The sequence below is a fragment of the Myotis davidii genome, unplaced genomic scaffold (genome assembly GCF_000327345.1).
Source record: "Myotis davidii unplaced genomic scaffold, ASM32734v1 scaffold424, whole genome shotgun sequence".
Classification (NCBI taxonomy): Eukaryota; Metazoa; Chordata; class Mammalia; order Chiroptera; family Vespertilionidae; genus Myotis; species Myotis davidii.
This window is the reverse complement of record NW_006295827.1, coordinates 52,021-70,308: the sequence shown is the minus strand read 5'-3', so window position 1 is coordinate 70,308 and position 18,288 is coordinate 52,021. Positions and strand designations below refer to the sequence as shown.

At 42.4% G+C, this 18,288-nt stretch overlaps 1 protein-coding gene and 1 pseudogene across 2 annotated transcripts in view; one reads left to right on the top strand and one right to left on the bottom strand.

Moving 5' to 3' along the window:
• Positions 1-4,800: 4,800 nt before the first annotated feature.
• The window catches only part of CRCP (CGRP receptor component), a 31,874-nt gene continuing 18,386 nt past the window's right edge, over positions 4,801-18,288 (bottom strand). Inside the window, exons 5-6 of one of the 2 annotated variants that reach the window (XM_006770839.2) lie at positions 10,753-10,810; positions 4,801-5,552 (exon numbers count right to left, since the gene is read on the bottom strand). In XM_006770839.2, the coding sequence (XP_006770902.1) occupies positions 5,403-5,552; positions 10,753-10,810 (208 nt within the window). In that variant the 3' untranslated portion in view covers positions 4,801-5,402. The remainder of the gene's footprint in view (positions 5,553-10,752; positions 10,811-18,288) is intronic. The other variant, XM_006770840.2, reaches the window with a different exon arrangement.
• The window catches only part of LOC102753431, a 2,170-nt pseudogene continuing 741 nt past the window's right edge, over positions 16,860-18,288 (top strand).

The window sequence follows — 18,288 nt, the reverse complement described above, 5'->3', positions numbered from 1 at the left end:
CACATACATATATCCCACCATTCACATGCATACACCCTATGACAGGATACTTGCCCCTGTATCACTGCCCATGACTATGGAAATAAGTCAGGGTAATTCTGGGGATTGCTCATGTCCCTCTAAATAAAAAGGTAAACTGAGGTAAAAAAAATGGTTCCTGGTTCCATTTTTCCTTTTATTACTTTAGAATAAGTTTGAGGATAGTTTTGATACAAAACTTACTCCAAAAAAACATATTTACTAGAATAATAAAACTAGAGGCCCGATGCACAAAAATTCATGCAAGAGCAGGCCTTCCTTCCCCCAGCTGCCAGAACCAGCTTCCCTCCAGCACCCGGGACCTGGGCTTCCCTCCTCCGGCCGCCGGCAGGCACCAGGCATCCGGGCTACTTCCCACGTTGGGCCGCCGGCAGGCACCTGCAGCCCAGGCTGCTTCCCTCCTCCAGCCACCAGCAGGCACCAGGGACCCGGGCTGGCTTTCCTCTGCCCTGGCTTCATCAGGAAGGATGTCTGGTCTAATTAGCATATTACCCTTTTATTATTATAGATCATTATAGGAGCTCTAAAAAAAGAAAAAATAATTACTTATCAGATGTACTAGTATAATTTGCAAACATTTTCTCCCATTCTGTTGGTTCCTTTTCATCCTCTTGAGTGTCTTTTGGTGCATGAAAAGTGTTAAATTTTGATGAGGGTCACTTTACCTATTTTTCTTTTGTTGCCTGTGCACATCCAGGAAATCTTTGCCAAATCCAATGTTTTGCAGCTTTTCCCATTTTACAGTTTAAGCCAGGGGTGGGCAAACTTTTTGACTCGAGGGACACAATGGGTTCTTAAACTGGACCTGAGGGCCGGAACAAAAGCATGGATGGAGTGTTTGTGTGAACTAATATAAATTCAAAGTAAATATCATTACATAAAAGGGTATGGTCTTTTATTTCAATAGTTTTATTCATTTCAAACGGGCCGGATCTGGCCCACGGGCCGTAGTTTGCCCACGGCTGGTTTAAGCTCTTACATTTTGGGATTGATTGGAAACATTCTGGAATTAGATGATGGTTGTACAACCTTATGTGATTATACTCAAAAGTACTGAATGGTACATTTTAAAGGGGTAAATTTTATGGTAGGTATATGAAATATATCTTAATTTTAAAAAAGATATAAACGGATCTCCAGGCAGTTTTGCTTCCTTTAATCTCCTTTGTCCATTGTGTGATTAAATAAGGTTGCTGATTCCTTTCAGGGTATGTGATCCAGTTTATAGTTTACTGAGAAATAATCAATTTACTGTGTTAATTTGGTTTCAGGGGAGAAAATGATTTAGCAAAGAATATACTGGAGCATTAATTTATTCCACTCTGACAAGGGTACAAGCTCTTGAGAGCTGGTATGGTTACATAATGACTGATTCAGGAAATGGAACCCATTATTTTATAAATGAGCCCTGAATAAATGGGAAGTCATCTGAGGTGGCAGTGGGTCATACTGTAATTTAAACAAAGAGACAAGTTAAATATTTGGGTAAAATCTAACTAGGAGTCAACTTAATTTTTAAATAGCTCAGTAGCACCCTCCTGACAGATAACTAAAAAAAATCTCTCCATGTTAAAAACCAGAACTTTACTTTAAAAGAAAAATAGAGCCCTGGCTGAGTAGCTCAGTTGGTTAGAGAATCATCCAGATACACCAAGGTTTCAAGTTCAATCCCAGTCAGGACACAAACAAGAATAAACCAATGAATGTATAAATAAGTGGAACAACAGATCAGTGGTTTTTTTTTCTCTCTCCCTTCTTCTCTAAAATCAATTTTTTAAAAACAAACAAAAACGACATATCTATTTAAGAAAAAAATTTCTGAGAGCCTACAAAAGTCAAATAACAAAGGCTGGTAGACCTAAATATATAGTCATTGGGCCAGAGACCTGCATTAGTTCTCAAAAACCTTACCTTCTTCATGTGCTTGTTAAACAGTAACCTTTGAGGCCAAAAGTCTTTCTGAAAGGGTTCACTGAGCCAAATGCTAGCCAGAAAAAGCACCAGTTCCTGGTGCCTGTAGCCTGAACCACCAGCAACAGGGGTAGATGGAGACAAGCATGTCCACCATCCTGGAGACGACAGGGCTCTTTTATACAGTTTGGGGAAGAAAGGCTGAGGTTGTTTTGAAAGAATTTACATGGCTATAGATAAAGGAATTGGGAGGTAAATCAGAGAAGCTCTGGAATAGGTGCATAGTCCCTAAAAAGAAGTACTTTTGGATTGGTTGTGGGCAACAGCCCAGAAACAAGATGTGGTAGCATGTGGTGGTTGTCTATTCTCTAAAAGCAGAAAGTGCAGGCTGGAAATTGATTCAAAATTTCAACATACACTCAGGAATATGAACAGACATTTGTTTGTTCTGGCCCTCAGCTCTGTTAACCTCCCTGCTCTCTCTCCCATTCTCCGGCCTGCTGCAATTAATTAGGACATTTCAGAATGTTTCTCCTGCCAGGCTGCAGGGCCTGTACCAGCTTCCCTGAGTGCCGTCTCTCCTAGTGACCGAGCCGGGCTTCAGCCTCCATGTTTGAGACAAGATTTAACTGTCAACTACACATTCAACAACTTTTACATGCAAATGGGCATACTTCTTTCTTTTTAAAGAACAAAACTGGTCACATGGTCAAAAACTGAAACCATCCTAAGACAAAGGCAATATGCAAATTAACTGTCACTCTGTCACAAATATGGTGGTGTCCTCTCAGCCCCATGGGAGTCCCCCAGTCCCAGGGGGGTGGGGGAGCTGCTGAGAGCAGGCAGCATGAGCAGCCTGGCAGAATGCTTGCTTTGTCGCCACACCCGGCTCAGGCCGGCCCCCTAGAGCCAGAGTGGACACAGACGGGGACGGGGGAGCTGGCCCACAGCTTCCATGGCCAAGCATGGGCTCAGAGAGGAGACGATGGACCCGCCTCTCACCTCCCGTGGAATCGGCGTGGGTCCCTCCTGGCTCCCGTAGAATGAACACGGGTCCCTCCCGCCTCCCGTGAAAGCAACGTGGTTCCTGGCGGCGCGCTGCGGTTCCCACCGGCTCCCCCGGAAGCAGTGAGCGGCCTACTGAGTGCCATATCACATGATGGGCTAGTAGTATAGAATATAAAATGAAAAGTGATTCTCCCAGACTCCCCAGTTCCCTTCCCAAATGTTTGTATAAATTATGACTTTTTCTTCTAAAGTGTTCATTATTAATGTGACAGGAATATTACACAGAATGTGGTTCTGATGAAAGGTAAGTATTCCAGAGTCTGTGTGGTTTAATCAGAAACTGAGGCTACATTCAGATCCCAATGTAGAGACTAAAAATTTTCCTGAAATCCAACATAGAAGTTAGATCTAAGTAGATTCCATTGTTTTCTTAATCATATATTTTAAACTCCAAGTCATATTTCACTTGATTTCTTTCTATCCATGGCAAAACACACTTTTCAAGATCTATAAAAATAACACAAGTTGACTGACCCTAGACAGTTTGGTTCAGTGGATAGAGCATTGGTCTGTGGACAGAAGTATCTCAGGTTCGATTCTGGTCAGGGTACATGCCCAGGTTGCGGGCTCGATCCCCAGTGGGGGGCATGCAGGAGGCAGCCAACCAATAATGCTCTCTCCCTCTGGCTTCCTCTCTGAAATCAATAAAAATATATATTAAAAAAAAAAACAAGTTGGCAGTCACCTGGAAACAATTTATTTTTAAATGGATTAAGCCTTAAATCCACCAAGCAAAAAAAATCTAACACACTCATGGTTAACATGAAACAATACATAAGCACATGTATGCCTTGACTAACAAAAATAGCCCCTGGTAAAATTCCCAATACTCAAGAAAGATTTAAAAATAAATGTCCTGTTCATTTAATGTTGCCTGTAAGCAGATCTCCCTGATCCTTAGATGATAAGGTTAAGACTGACACAATTACAACTGGGAGAGAGAAGGAGGTAAAGAAAATAAAAACCTAGAAATCACAGGGAATGGGAAGTAATCCAATTAACAGTAGCACTGAAAATATGTCATCTTACAACAAATGAGTGCCAATTTGGAAAATTAATGTCTATGGACATTTTCTTCCCCAAATAGGGAGAAGAGTGAATGTGGGAAATTAGATTTGCTTTCAATATTCCTAGGACCAAAAGCAATCACATATCTGGGAGCTACTAAACTCTCTAATGCTTGAATATTTTTAACAAGCTCTTCACATAATTATCAAAATATTTAAAAAATTTAAAAACTGAAACCCTGCAATAACCAATAAATTCAAATTCTCATTAATCAACCTCTATTTCTTACATATTCTATGAAAAGAGTGCATAATTGTACCCTTTTTAAAGATGCGATTAATTTGCCAGTTGTGCAAATGAAGCTCACCTGGTCTCCAAGGAGGCACCTGCCCAGGGCAGTCAAAAAGGCAACCAACACTGCATTTGTTGCCAGTCAATCAGTTTGAAGTGCCTTTTCAGTTGGAATGAGCTGTGCCTGAACATTTAAGTCTAAATAGTGGGCTGGTAAACAAAGCCCATGCCATAGAGGAAAAGGGCCTTTAGACCTGATGAAAGGTTGGCAGACCTGTTCTTTTTTTATCTCTGCCGTTCTCGAGGAAAAGATTCCTCTAAGGCAGTGGTTCTCAATCTTCCTAATGACGTGACCCTTTAATACATTTCCTCATGTTGTGGTGACCCCCAATTTCATTGTTACAAATTGAGCATAATGAAAGCATAGTGATTAATCACAAAAACAATATGTAATTATATATGTGTTTTCCGATGGTCTTAGGCGACCCCTGTGAAAGGGTCGTTCGACCCCCAAAGGGGTCGCGACCCACAGGTTGAGAACCCCTGCTCTAAGGTGAGTCAAGTTCAGCAGCTCACGTTTACCTAGAGCTGGTCTAGGAGTGATTAGCCACCTAACTGGATTCTGCTAACTCAGTTCTCATCCCAACAGCACTCTGCGCCCCTGCTTGGGAAGTCCCTGAGGAAGTAGATGAAGATAATTTGTTGGACAGCCCACAAAGGCAATGCAAGTATTGTACTAGCGGCATATAAAGGACTTTCTCACAATTGTGGCAAAGGCCACAAAAGAATTATTTTTCCCACAGAGGGTTCCCCAGTCATTGTCCTCTTTGACTAGGCCCTCCTTTCTTTAGCTCTCTGCCCTGACAACCTCAGCCTGTCTTCACCATGTTTCTTCTCCTGGATGCAAAGATATTTCTCTCTTCAGTTTATTTTTTAGAAAGGCTTATTTTTGTGATTTACCCAACTAACCAACCATGAAATCAGGTCTGTTGGGATAGAGGGTAAAACTAAACAAACAGTCCTCTGTCTGAAAAACAGCTGCTGGCCTTTCAACTTCATGAGATGCTTGGCCCAGTTGTGCTCTTCTATGCCAGGTCCTCTTCATCCATTGTCACGTCACAGCCGGTAGTTTTCTTCTGCTCAGCCTCTGGCCCTGCAGGCAGAATGCTTGTGACCGTGTGGAGGAGCGCTTCGATCTGCTCCTCTGTGAGCCGTTCTTCACTCTCTTCCACCATCTGCAGAAGGAAGAAAACCTCTAGGGTTACAAATGAGCCTCCTAGGCTGGGCCACCCCATGTCATTCCCAGTCCCAGCCCAGCCTCTTAGCACAGAGCTCAGGGCCGGTCCAGAGCCTCCGGTCTCTCGGTCCTCTCCACCTTGGCTCCACAGGAGGGAGAAGCTTGATCAAAGTTCAAGGTAAGCCAGTGCTAGTGCTCAAAATGGGTCAGTGAAAAAGGAGAGTTGCAGATTAGTATTTTTCTTTTCTTTTTTTTTTAAATATATTTTGTTGATTTTTTACAGAGAGGAAGGGAGAGAGATAGAGAGCTAGAAACATCGATGAGAGAGAAACATCGATCAGCTGCCTCCTGCACATCTCCCACCGGGGATGCACCTGCAACCCAGGTACATGCCCTTGACCCGAATCGAACCCGGGACCCCTCAGTCCACAGGCCGACGCTCTATCCACTGAGCCAAACCGGTTTCGGCTAGTATTTTTCTTGAAAGAAAAAGAAAACTTTAACAGTTCTATCCCTATATACACGTGAATATGTTGTATATGCAAAGAAAAACTTACCTCTGGGGAGTGCATGGTGCTTTATATATTTTTGTATTTTGCAAGTTCAACTGTAACTTATAAACTGTAGCAACAACTCATCTGATGATTCATCAGGAGTCTGATGAGTGTCACTGGAAAACAATCCCATACTGCCTCATCAATGGTGCCAAGTGGTTTATATATTTTTTCTAATCCTCACTAACCCCACCACCTAAGAACAGCTCTTTAGGGAGCTATGTGCCTGGTGCTGCACCTTACACTTTACTAGTATGTCCATTATTTCTTTTAATCCTGGCAAAGGGCAAACTAGAAATCCAAGCCAGGCCTATCCAACTCGAACACACACCACTGGGCCTTAGTCTCCTCCTGAGAATGCAGAACAGGAGTCTGATGAGTGACGCTGGAAAACAACCCCACACTGCCTCATCAAAGGTCTACTTAAAGCCTGGCTTCCAACACAGTCCTGGAAATCTGAACACACAGCCGATACTCACAATCATGAGCCAGTTTCTAAGCCTCACCTCTGATTCTCAACATGTTCTCGAATACAAACATAATGTATAGTCAGTCCCCTTTTTTTAAAAAATATATTTTATTGATTTTTTACAGAGAGGAAGGGAGAGGGATAGAGAGTTAGAAACATCGATGAGAGAGAAACATCGATCAGCCGCCTCCTGCACACCCCCCACTGGGGATGTGCCCGCAACCAAGGCACATGCCCCTGACCGGAATCGAACCCGGGACCCCTGAGCTCACAGGCCGATGCTCTATCCACTGAGCCAAACCGATTAGGGCGTCAGTTCCCTTTTAAAAATATGTAGGCAGTCACATTGTTTAAGCACATTCACTTGGTGGCATTAGCTGTCTATTGCAAACAATCTTTTCAGCTAAAGGTGTCCAGGGTCCTATTCCAAAGCATTTCCCGCAGCAATCTCTGACATCTGGCAAGTAAGACCAAAAGGAATTCTAGAAAGAAATCCGGCAGATTTAAGTAAAGAAAGATAGCAAGCTAGACTTACAATCCTGAAATCAGTCCACTGCCTCACTTTACAATTAACAGTATAGAAACAAAAGAAGTCCAGTGACACATCCAAGATCATACTGCAAACTCCTGAAAAAACATTAGTCTCTTCATTCATCTTAGTCCAAAAATGTTTCCACAACTAGAGAATAACCCCGGGAGGTCTAGGGTGGGGAAGATACCAAGTGAACCAATGAAGTTAAATCCCATCACACTGTGAAATAAAATGTCCACTGTCCAATGATTCAAAGGCTCAATAAAATGTAACTTCTTAGCTGAACAAGAAACAACCCCCAAAGCCCATTTTTAAAATCAGACATGCAAAACGGGTCCATGAAAGGACTAACACAGACTGCCTCCAAAGAATGAAGGAAGAGGAAGGAGGGATATATCCAATCTGATTTAATCCTGAGAAATGATGATCTCCATTTGAGAAGAATGTCTCCAAGTTTATGAATAACTGGCATATGCAGTTGATGGTGAACTACTGTCAGAAGAGCGACAGCCTCCACTAGTATCTGTGTAGCGCCCCACAGACTGTGAGGGGCTGTCACTGAATCACTGCCCCCAGAGCTTCTCAAGAACACTGCACATCAAGGCAGGACAAATTTACTGGTAAGTGGATGCTCAGCGTTACAAGGAAACTTGACCTGGATCTCAAAGCAAGTGGGGCAAGGTTTTTGACTTTGCATCCCAGCTCTTTCTAGAACACCATGCCTTCCACTAGGAGGTTCTATCATTTCCTCTCTCAGAGATGCTATGCTATACAGCAGACTACTATAAAGTCCACTGGTTAAGGCTTGGTTATGCGACCTCTAAGAGGCCTTCCCTTTCAGAAAACCAAACAGAGAGAACCTCAATAGGCCACCTTCTTGCATCCCAATCTCTGGGTTTGGCAGATGCAACACTAACATCAGGTGTCAGGGAGGTGTGTTTTAGGCAAGAGGGCTGATGAGCTTTCCATTTAGCCAAATTTGCCAGGAGCAGCTTTGATTCGCACATGATCCTCGGGGATAATTAGTCAGGAAGTTTTCTTTTCAATCCAAGATTCTCAGGCCCAAATAAAGAAGTGCAAAGCACCATCTCAACATTCTGATACCAAAGGTTTCAAGTTATTCAGAATATAAAGGCAAATGAAATTTTAAAATCCAAAGTATTTGCAGATGGGTCAACATAAATGACAAATGTCTTTAATCATATACAAAGATTATATCAATACCCAGGAGCTGTCAAACTGAGCTGATGAACTGTTTCTCATTTTAAGCTGTCAGGCCTAACCTCCTACTTTCCTCAAACATCTCAAAATCTAATAGTTACTGACACTTTTAGCTACTTGACCCAGGAACAGTTCACCCAACCTCTGTAAATTTCCATTTTCTCTAATATAAAATGAAAGTAATGTGTATAGTCAGGACCAAACAAGAACAAATACTATAGTCTTTTGTAAGCCATAAAACTCTATATAATTCAAGACATTTTATAGTCACTACATTATAACAGGCAGAGATGGCAGTGCTGTTCAGGACCATGGCCGGTGAGGTCATGGGTTCACTGTCCTATCTTCAGACCAGAGGGCTCAAAAGGGAAGAAAAGTCACAGAAGCTGGGTGGCTTCCTCTTCTTCAGACAGATCTGAGGATTTCAACAAATTATGGCTGAGGTGTAATTGAAAAAGAGAAATCAGCCCCTAAAACTGAATACTAACAAATGTTAGATGCTGAGATTACTTCTAAATTGTAAGCTTTAGATGAGGAAAGTCTCAAGTCCTCTGCAGTTTCCACTCTCTGTGAAAACCCAACTTCTTATTCCACTCTGGTGAGAAGAGATACTGCTACAAGCCTTGGTAAATGATTTGCTCTCTTTTACAGCCAAATCCCAGGCTTAGAAAACTCTGGATATAATATGGCCCAACTACTGGGAAACAACACACATAATTTTCACCAAGGAAAGAAAAAGAGAAAGAACAGTCTGAGGGGATGCAAAAGTACATGGCTTGGAGGAACACAGTAAGACTTGTTAATTAGACAGAGCCGAATCAGCCACTCACTAGCCAAGATTATGATGGAGGCATTAAAGGTAACATATACAAAGCCCCTAGCACCACGTCTGGCATACAATAGGTATTCTTAATAGCAGCTAATTTTCAAGTAATGATAGAGCTTTGTACAGGCTCTGGGATGAGGTCACACTAATCCTCCTCATCTCTTCTCCATCTGTCCTTAAGCCATGAATAACATATGTTGCTGATTAAAGTTGGAGGAGACATGCCATGTAATCCCCCAGAGGGAAAGGAATTAGTTTCTTGCTGTTTTGTTTGTTTTTTCTCTTTTCCAAGTTGAATCTCCAACATACACACAGTCGAAAGCATAAGAATAATGAGGGTTTAAAATGGAGTCTTTGTGTATCCTGAAGACCAGTTACCCAGAAAGGCACCCTTTGTGGAAGGAACTTTTCTAAATTTTGAGTACATTCTGAAGGGCAAAAGTAACACTACAAAGACAGTAAGTTTTAGTCAAAAATTAAATACCCCATGACCCTTTAAGGAAAGTTTTTTTGTTTTGTTTTTTAAACAATTCTAGAGGTCATGGGTATTATTGGCCATTTTCTTCTACACTTTTCTGAAGGAAATTTGACAAAGTACTAAATAATTCTAAAACTGACTTTGGAAACAGTTTTATTCTCATTTTATTAATTCTCCAGCCAAAGTTTTTCACTGTCAGTTGAATGGCCTGCCTAATATTTGTAGCTTAATGATGCTCTTTGCTCTGTACAATGGAAGGAAACAGCAGGCCAATACAGCAGACACTCATCTGTATCACTGGACCTCATTTTCATTCTCCTTAAACCACCTCAGCTTTCTACTCCAGTTGCCTCCCACAATTCTGAAGCTTTATGCTGTGACTGCAATTTAGACTTTTCAAGTGATGAGGCTCCTCTGAATGGTTTTATGCAGGGAAATAAGATCATCAAATTTGTGGTTTTAGAAAATGAACTACATAGTGCTGTGGAAGATTGACTGAAGGGGCCAGACTGGAACAGGGAGAATGGTGAGGGGATAACTGCAAGAGCCGAGTTGAGAAATGATAACAGAGACTAAGAAATAGAAACAACAGAACCTGAGGACTAACTGAATGTGATAAAAAGAAGAGAATGACTTCCAGGTTTCTGGCTTAGGAGACTGGGCCAGGAGGGTAAGAAAGAAAGCATGTGGGAAAGTGCACATATGCTCCATTAACCAAGAAAAGAAATTCAGGAAGAGCAGGTCAAAGGGTAGGAGTGGGAGAGATGAATTCCAGCAGAGTCATGTCGAGTCTAATGTTTGTATGCAACATCTGGGTTGACAATAATCCTACCAGGGGAGCAATGGCCAGAATCACGTAGGACATCAGGTGAGACAAAGAGCTACCAAATCATAGGCCTAAACCATGTAGAAGGAATTAAATTTCGTCTTCTACTTTACCTAAGTCCATACTAACTAGGACCAAATTTCATATAAAATGGAGTGGCCTGTCTTTTCAAGTTATGTCAGTTCCTGGCTTGTCTGTTGTCAGCCTTTGTATCACCCTTTCTACATCTCATACCCATAAATCAACCCACCCACCCCCACTCCCGACACACAGAGCAGCCTCCTTCACTCACCAGCTGGATCTCAACAGCAGTCATAGGCCTGTGATTCAGCAGCTGAAGTTTTTCAGCTCTGTCAAAAAATAAATAAAAATAAATTACAAAGCACTTAAAACTCTCAGACCCCTGAGGATCTTGATTCCTTACCAAGTTGTTTAGAGAACAGTTTGCAAGACAAGTGGGAGAACCACTTGGAACATGGCCCTCAGCTTCCTCAACTGTAAAATGAAACTCAAGGGTACAAACGTGTATTAGAATCCTACAGATCATAGAGGCGTAGATTGTAATAAATGTAACAAATATTAGAGATGAAAGTTTAATAAATTTTATTTGGAAAATGTAAGAAAAGTTTCCTTAATTCAGATAATAGAAAGTAAATAACAAAATAATCTTGGTTGGTCACTGCTTAAGAATTCCTTTTTGAGATTAACTCTTACTGAAGTTTGACCTATTATCTTAGTAAACAAGACGACTTTAAGGGAGCAGGAGTGAATATACATAGTAGTACACAGTACAGTCTTCTGCCCTCAAAGAGCTTACAAACCAGTTGGGGAAAGAAGACAAATACAAACAAATTTTAAAAAGATTTAAATAACAGTTGAAGATCACTGCCACCTGTCACATGGCACTATGTAGCTCACTGCTGAAGGGGTGGTTGAAATGCGTGGATGCTCAAAGATGACAGGACTTAAGAGAACAACGTCAATTACCACTCTATGCAGGTAACAATTTCTAAATTTTTCTTTCAATCTGACCCTGGAGTTCCAGATACATTTTTAAATGCAATCAATACTTACTGAGTTTAAAGACACTATAGAATAAAAAGATAAGTAAGCCACAAATCCCAGAGTCATGTGTTTCAGGAAGCAGTACAAGTTACCCAGACTCCCTAAGCCTCAGTTTCATCATTTGTAAAACATGCATGATGATATATTTACTATCTCAAAAGGGCTGAGGAGGTGGCAGCAACAACCATTTATTGCTTACTTTCCATTTACAGTGGCAGTAACCACCATTTATTGCTTACTTTCCATTAGAGAAGCACATTTAACTGTCGGACTTAACTGACGCTGAGAGTGGAAATAACTTGTCCAAGGTTACACAGCTAGTAAACAGCAGAGCTGGGACTCTACCACCAAAGCTCATGTTCTTAATCATCTGCTTTCAGTGTTCGCAGTGTTCATAATGGTGACTGTCACACAGTAGTTTCTCCATAAATAGTAGTCATTACTATTGAAGTTGTAGTCCAGTTCTATTCCTCATAATTCCCCAAACATTTACTCTCAACTTGAAGAAGACGACTTCACAGAGCAGACCCTTGCACTGGACTCTGCAGGACTTTTTAGGCAGAAAGGATAAACAGCATGGGCAGTCAAGGCAGGAACACACAAGTAAATGCCCAGAAGACAAACATTCATGGAGCTTTGGGAATTGGCTCCTAGAGCGGTTGTGGGACACAAGGTTCAGAGTCTTCTCGGACAAGACTGCTAAGGGTCCCCTCTACCAAGAGCTGGAGAGTACAGACTCTGTACTCACTGGAGAGCAACCACAGAAAGGACCATCATGCTCAAGCTGATACTGAAGCAATTCTGGAAGACCCGAGAAAATGGAGGCAAAGACACTGTAGCACTCCCCAGTGAGAGAAAACAAAGTCGTGAACTTGGGCAGCAGCAGCAGGGATGGCAAAGAGGGTCTGGACATATGAAATGCTCTTGGTCACCCCCAGGTCTAGCAGTCAACAAACCTGACAACTGCCTAGGTTTGCTGAGGATGGGGGAAGGCAAGGGAAGAGTTAAAGTTTGTTGTCACGTTTTTAGCCTGTTTGGAAAACATATATTAACTGAAATTTAAGTTTGTGGTACTTTTACTGATTGATTGGTTTGAGGAAGGGAAAAAAGAGAGAAACATCGATTTACTGTTCTACTTATTTATGCATTCACTGACTGATTCTTATATGTGCCCTGACTGGGGTTCGAACCCACAACCCTAGAGTATTGGGTTGATACTCTAACCAACTGAGCTACCTGGCCAGGGCCAAGTGTGTGGTACTTTGAAAAAAAACAAATTCTATCAAGCAGACTGTGTAATTTTAGTCTTAATTTCGTCTAAAACTAAAGAAAAAGACCAGAGCTGGGTTTATTCTCAAGGAGTTATATGAAACCATCACAGTGGCTAGCACAGCCCAGAGACCAAGTGCAGGGTAAGTGAAGAACCCAGGACAACGCCATAAAGCACCTGCATTTAAGGGGCCAGGAGAGAAGGCGGCAAAAGAGAATGAGGAGGAAGAAGCATAGCATATACAGAGTTCGGTACTATCCATGGTTTCAGTCATCCACTGGGAGTCTTGAAACGTATGCCCCACGGATAAGGGGGGACTACCGTAAACACCACTGCAAAGACTACACAGGAAAGCATCAGGCTACCTCCTATTCCATGCCTCAGCACATAATCCTTCTACCTAGCATTAACTCACCTGCATCTGGCCAACTCTTCCTTTACATTAAACCCACTGTAATCTCCTATGGACAAATTCTCAAATTCTGACACTTCAGTATCTCTCTACTATGTCCCCACTACCATAGCAGTTACACTGTATTCATACCTGTGTATCCCCAACAACTAAGACAAAGCAAGCATAAATCTATATAATAAAAGCCTAAGCGACCATTAAGGCAGAACTACCAGAACGACCGGTCGCTATGATGCGCACTGACCACCGGGGGCAGACGCTCAATGCAGGAACTTCCCCCAGTTGGTCAGTGTGCTCCCACAGGGGGAGCACCGCTCAGCCAGAAGCCAGGCTCACATCTGGCTGGCAAGCACAGCGGTGGTAGCGCTATGTAGCAGCGAGCAGGCAGGCAGTAAGGAGCAAGGGGTCCTGGACTATGAGAGGTTGCAGGTCAGGCTGAGGGACCACCCCCCCACCCATGCTCAAATTTCTTATACTGGGCCTATAGTATAAGGATAAATTAAAGGATAGGGTAGCACTGACTTACAGAAGAAGTTCAAGGGAGAGACAGCTATTGAACACTGGGAGACATGAGTCAGGATTCCATGCTCTGAAAGCAGTCACGGTAACCACACTCCAGATATTAGGGAAACCTGACAACCCTTCCACTCTGAGCTTTGCTGGCCCCAGAGGTCATGTCCCAAATATGGTGGCAAATCCCAAGAGTAATCTGAGCACAAAAAAGTCCCTTTTAGGGACCCCAAGATATTTACAGACCTGCCCAGGCTGGGTCTTGAAGGCAAGTCCTTCCTCTATGCCTGGTAGTCATAGCTGTACATCTCAGAGCAGTGGATCTCAACCTTCCTAATGACGCGACCCTTTAATACAGTTCCTCATGTTGTGGTGACCCCCAATTTCATTGTTACAAATTGAACATAATTAAAGCATAGTGATTAATCACAAAAACAGTATGTAATTATATATGTGTTTTCCGATGGTCTTAGGCAACCCCTGTGAAAGGGTCGTTGGGGGTCGCGACCCACAGGTTGAGAACCGCTGTCTTAGAGAGACCTAAGGAAGAGACCCAGGCTGTAAGCCAGATTGTAGTTATTGAGAATTAAATGCCTTAAGCAAAAAATTAAAACGATTAAAGAACCAAATACTTTGGAAAATTATGCTAAAGAAAATATGACACGAGACTTAGTGTCAAAGTGAATTCAAGTTGAATCTCAATACTACCATTTTGCTGAATAAAGTTGTGATGTGAAATAAAGAATGATTCCTACAATACCCTCAGGGACTCTAGTAATGGAGGTACTTAACCAAATTAATGACACTCCAGTTTGCATTACTAGATCTGGATCAGTTAAGGGCTAGTATCTTTCATCTCCTTTCTATGAAAGAATGGTAGAGAAAAACTCTATTGAGATATTCAGATATAAGGATTAAAGAGCACTTCAACAATTTCTATTATAAATGTGATTCCTGCCTTGAACTGCACTAGCTAGCAAAAGATGGTTCAGGTCCTGACTGGTTTGGCTCAGTGGATAGAGCACCAGCCTGCAGATTGAAGGGTCCCAGATTCAATCCAGTCAAGGGCATGTACCTTGGTTGTGGGCACATCCCCAGTAGGGGGTGTGCAGGAGGCAGCTGATGGATGTTTCTCTCTCATCGATGTTTCTACCTCTCTATCCCTTTCCCTTCCTCTCTGTAAAAAATCAGTAAAAAATATTAAAAAAAAAAAAAAAGATGGTTCAGGTCTTGATGGTATATGGCAAGCAGCCACCTGGATCACCAGGCACTGAGGCCAATTAATTCCAATGGACTGCAACGGTTGGCTACCTCCTAGAGGAGCCAGGCCCCAGCCACAGTGAAAGAAGCCTGCATGCCCCCTCTAGTGATTGGTTTTAGAAAAACACTGCCTGTAGCTTTTGCTTCTAACAGTCATGAATAACTTATATACATATTAATCTGATCCAGGAATCAACCATTTAATTAAAAGTAGACATGAAACTGTTAAAGACTTTGCTTACTTTGGTTTAGTCATCAACTCAAATGGAGACTTCAGTGTTGGTGGTATAGTGGTGAGCATAGCTGACTTCCAAATGGAGACTACAGCCATGAAATCAAGAGAAGGCTGAAACTTGGAAGGGCAGCAATGGAAGAATTAGGAAAGGCTTCTGGTCAAGACTGCAGTGTAGATAAATGCTGTACTTGCCTTCTCCCATGATCACATCAAAATTACAATTAATCTACAGAACAATCATTGAGAACCACCTGAAGTCTAGCTGACCAGAAGTCCTATAACTAAGGATATAAAAAAGCAGCCATGCAGACTGATAATAAGGACAGAGACATGGAACAAGCAAGCTGGTCCCACACCTACCTGTTGCAGTTAAAAATGGGGAAGGGCATCTCAGCTGTGGAGGTCCCCTTTGAAGAATGAGAAATCCCAGCTCCAAACCATGCCCTCCGGCCCAGGATTCCAGAGCCAGAAAGAGAAGTCCCCATAACCTCTGGCTGTGAAAACCAGCAGGGATTATGGCTGAGTGAGCTAGAGAACTGCTGGAGTCCCAGGGGTTCCTCTTAAAGGGCCCACAGAGACTCACTTGCTCTGAGCTCCAGTGCTGGGACACCATCTCAAAAGGCAACATGAACATACAGGAAAGAATTGAATTGTCTGGTTTTGGGGCGCAGACTGCCATAAAACTTTAGAATCATTCATCAAAGGATTTGAAAAAGGCACTTGAATTCTGCATATGGCTGTGAGATGAAGTCAATCAAAGGAGGTATTATAAATGGCATTGTTCATGTCAGCAACTGATTATATATGGCTATTAATACTTAAATTTGCCCAGCCGGTGTGGCACAGTGATTGAGCATCCACCCAGGAACCAAGAGATCCTGGTTGGATTCCAGGTCAGGGCACATGCCTGGGTTGCAGGCTCAATCCCCAGAAGGCGACATGCAGGAGGCAGCCAATCAATGTTTTTCTCATCGATGCTTCTATCTCTTCATTCCTTTCCCTTCCTCTCTAAAAAAACACACACAAAAAAAACCCACATATTATTTTAAAATAAAAATAAAATGATCAACAGTTACATGTGGCTAGAAGCTAGTGTGTAGGATAGAGCAGAGAAATATTGCCATTATCACAGAAAGTTCTACTGGACAGGACTGCTCTGTAGTCTCTATTGATAGTCTACAGAAGAACTGCAGACTGAAAGAAAATACTGTCACATGAGAAGACTCAGTCCAGTTTAAACTACCTGCAACCTCTGTAGTCTGAGATCTGTATCTTTGTGACAAAGTAAATCTAGAAGAAAGGTGATGCATCGTTTTCTTCCTCCCTGCTCCCTTCCCCAAGTCCTGATCCCCTCCTTGTGTTTCGATTATCCAAAGCTTTTTGTGTCAATGTGGTCACACATGCTCCAACTAAGAAATGAGAGTGATGAGCATACAGATTGTTTGGAAAATGTTAATAAAAAGTTTTCTTGAAAGAACCGAGGCGCTCGGAGGTGGAAGGGGCCTTCGATTCCAGCGCTTCGCCCACTCTGTGCCCTCTGTCGGCAAAAGTGGAGCAGCGGTTGCAGCGGTGGCGGTGGCGGCAGCCGCGCTGACATTGCCCAAGAGTGGAGAGACGGTTAGAGGAGGAGCCGAATCATCAAATCATCGCGGGAGTCTGGCCTCTTGCTGTTGGAGGTCGCCCACCCATCCGCGTGGCCTGAGGAGGAGAAGCGGCGACGCGGAAAAGCAGTCATGGAGAGTAGAAAACTGATTTCTGCTATAGACATTCAATACTCTGGCAGTCTGCTGAACTCCTTGAATGAGCAACATGGCCATGGACTCTTCTGTGATGTTACCGTTATTGTGGAAGACCGAAAATTCCGGGCCCACAGGAATATTCTTTCTGCTTCTAGTATTTACTTCCATCAGCTCTTCTCAGTTGCTGGGCAAGTTGTTGAACTAAGCTTTATAAGAGCAGAGATCTTTGCAGAAATTCTCAATTATATCTATAGTTCTAAAATTGTTCGAGTTAGATCAGATTTACTTGACGAGTTAATTAAATCAGGGCAGTTGTTAGGAGTTAAGTTTATAGCAGAGCTTGGTGTCCCGTTGTCACAGGTTAAAAGCATCTCACATACAGCTCAGGATGGTAATTCAGAAACCTTACCTTCTGGTTCTAGTGACAGGAACCTTGAAGTACAAAAATCAAAAGACAAAACTCAAGATAATGGGGCAACTATAACGCCTATTATAACAGAGTCTTTTTCCTTATCTGCTGAAGATTATGAGACAAAAAAGATTATTGTTACTGATTCAGATGATGATGGTGATGATGATATTATTTTCCGCTCTGAGATTCTGCCTGCAAAGGAGACTTTGCCAAGTACCAGTGAAGTGGCACAGGCCCCGCCTAACTCAGGCTCTGATGCTATTTCAGATGTTGCACCTTGTGCTAGCAATAACGCCCGCTTTAACAAATAACACACCTCCTCAGAAACTTCCTACTCCTGTGAACCAGGCAACTCTGAGCCAAACACAAGGAAGTGAAAAAGTGCTGGTATCTTCTGCCCAGACACGTCTGACTCCTAACATCATTCTGTTAAATCAGGCACCACATACTACGCCACCAAATGTCAGTCCTTCACTTCCAAATCATATGCCTCCTTAATCAATTTACTTGTGCAGAATCAGCAGACATCAAACAGTACTGTTTTGAAAGGAAACAAGGCCAATGACGACGAGGAGGAGGAAATTATAGATGATGATGACGACACTATTAGCTCCAGTCCAGATTCGGCTGTCAGTAATACATCTTTGGTCCCACAGGCTGATACTCCCAAAAATGCCACTTTTGATGGATCACTGGTACAGAAGATGCAGATCCCTACACTTCTGCAAGAGCCACTTTCCAATTCTTTAAAAGTTTCAGATATAATTACTAGAAACACTAATGATCCAGGTTTAGAATCAAAACATCTAATGGAGGGTCAGAAGATCATTACTTTAGATACAGCTACTGAAATTGAAGGCTTGTCAACTGGTTGCAAGGTTTATGCAAATATTGGTGAAGATACTTATGACATAGTGATCCCTGT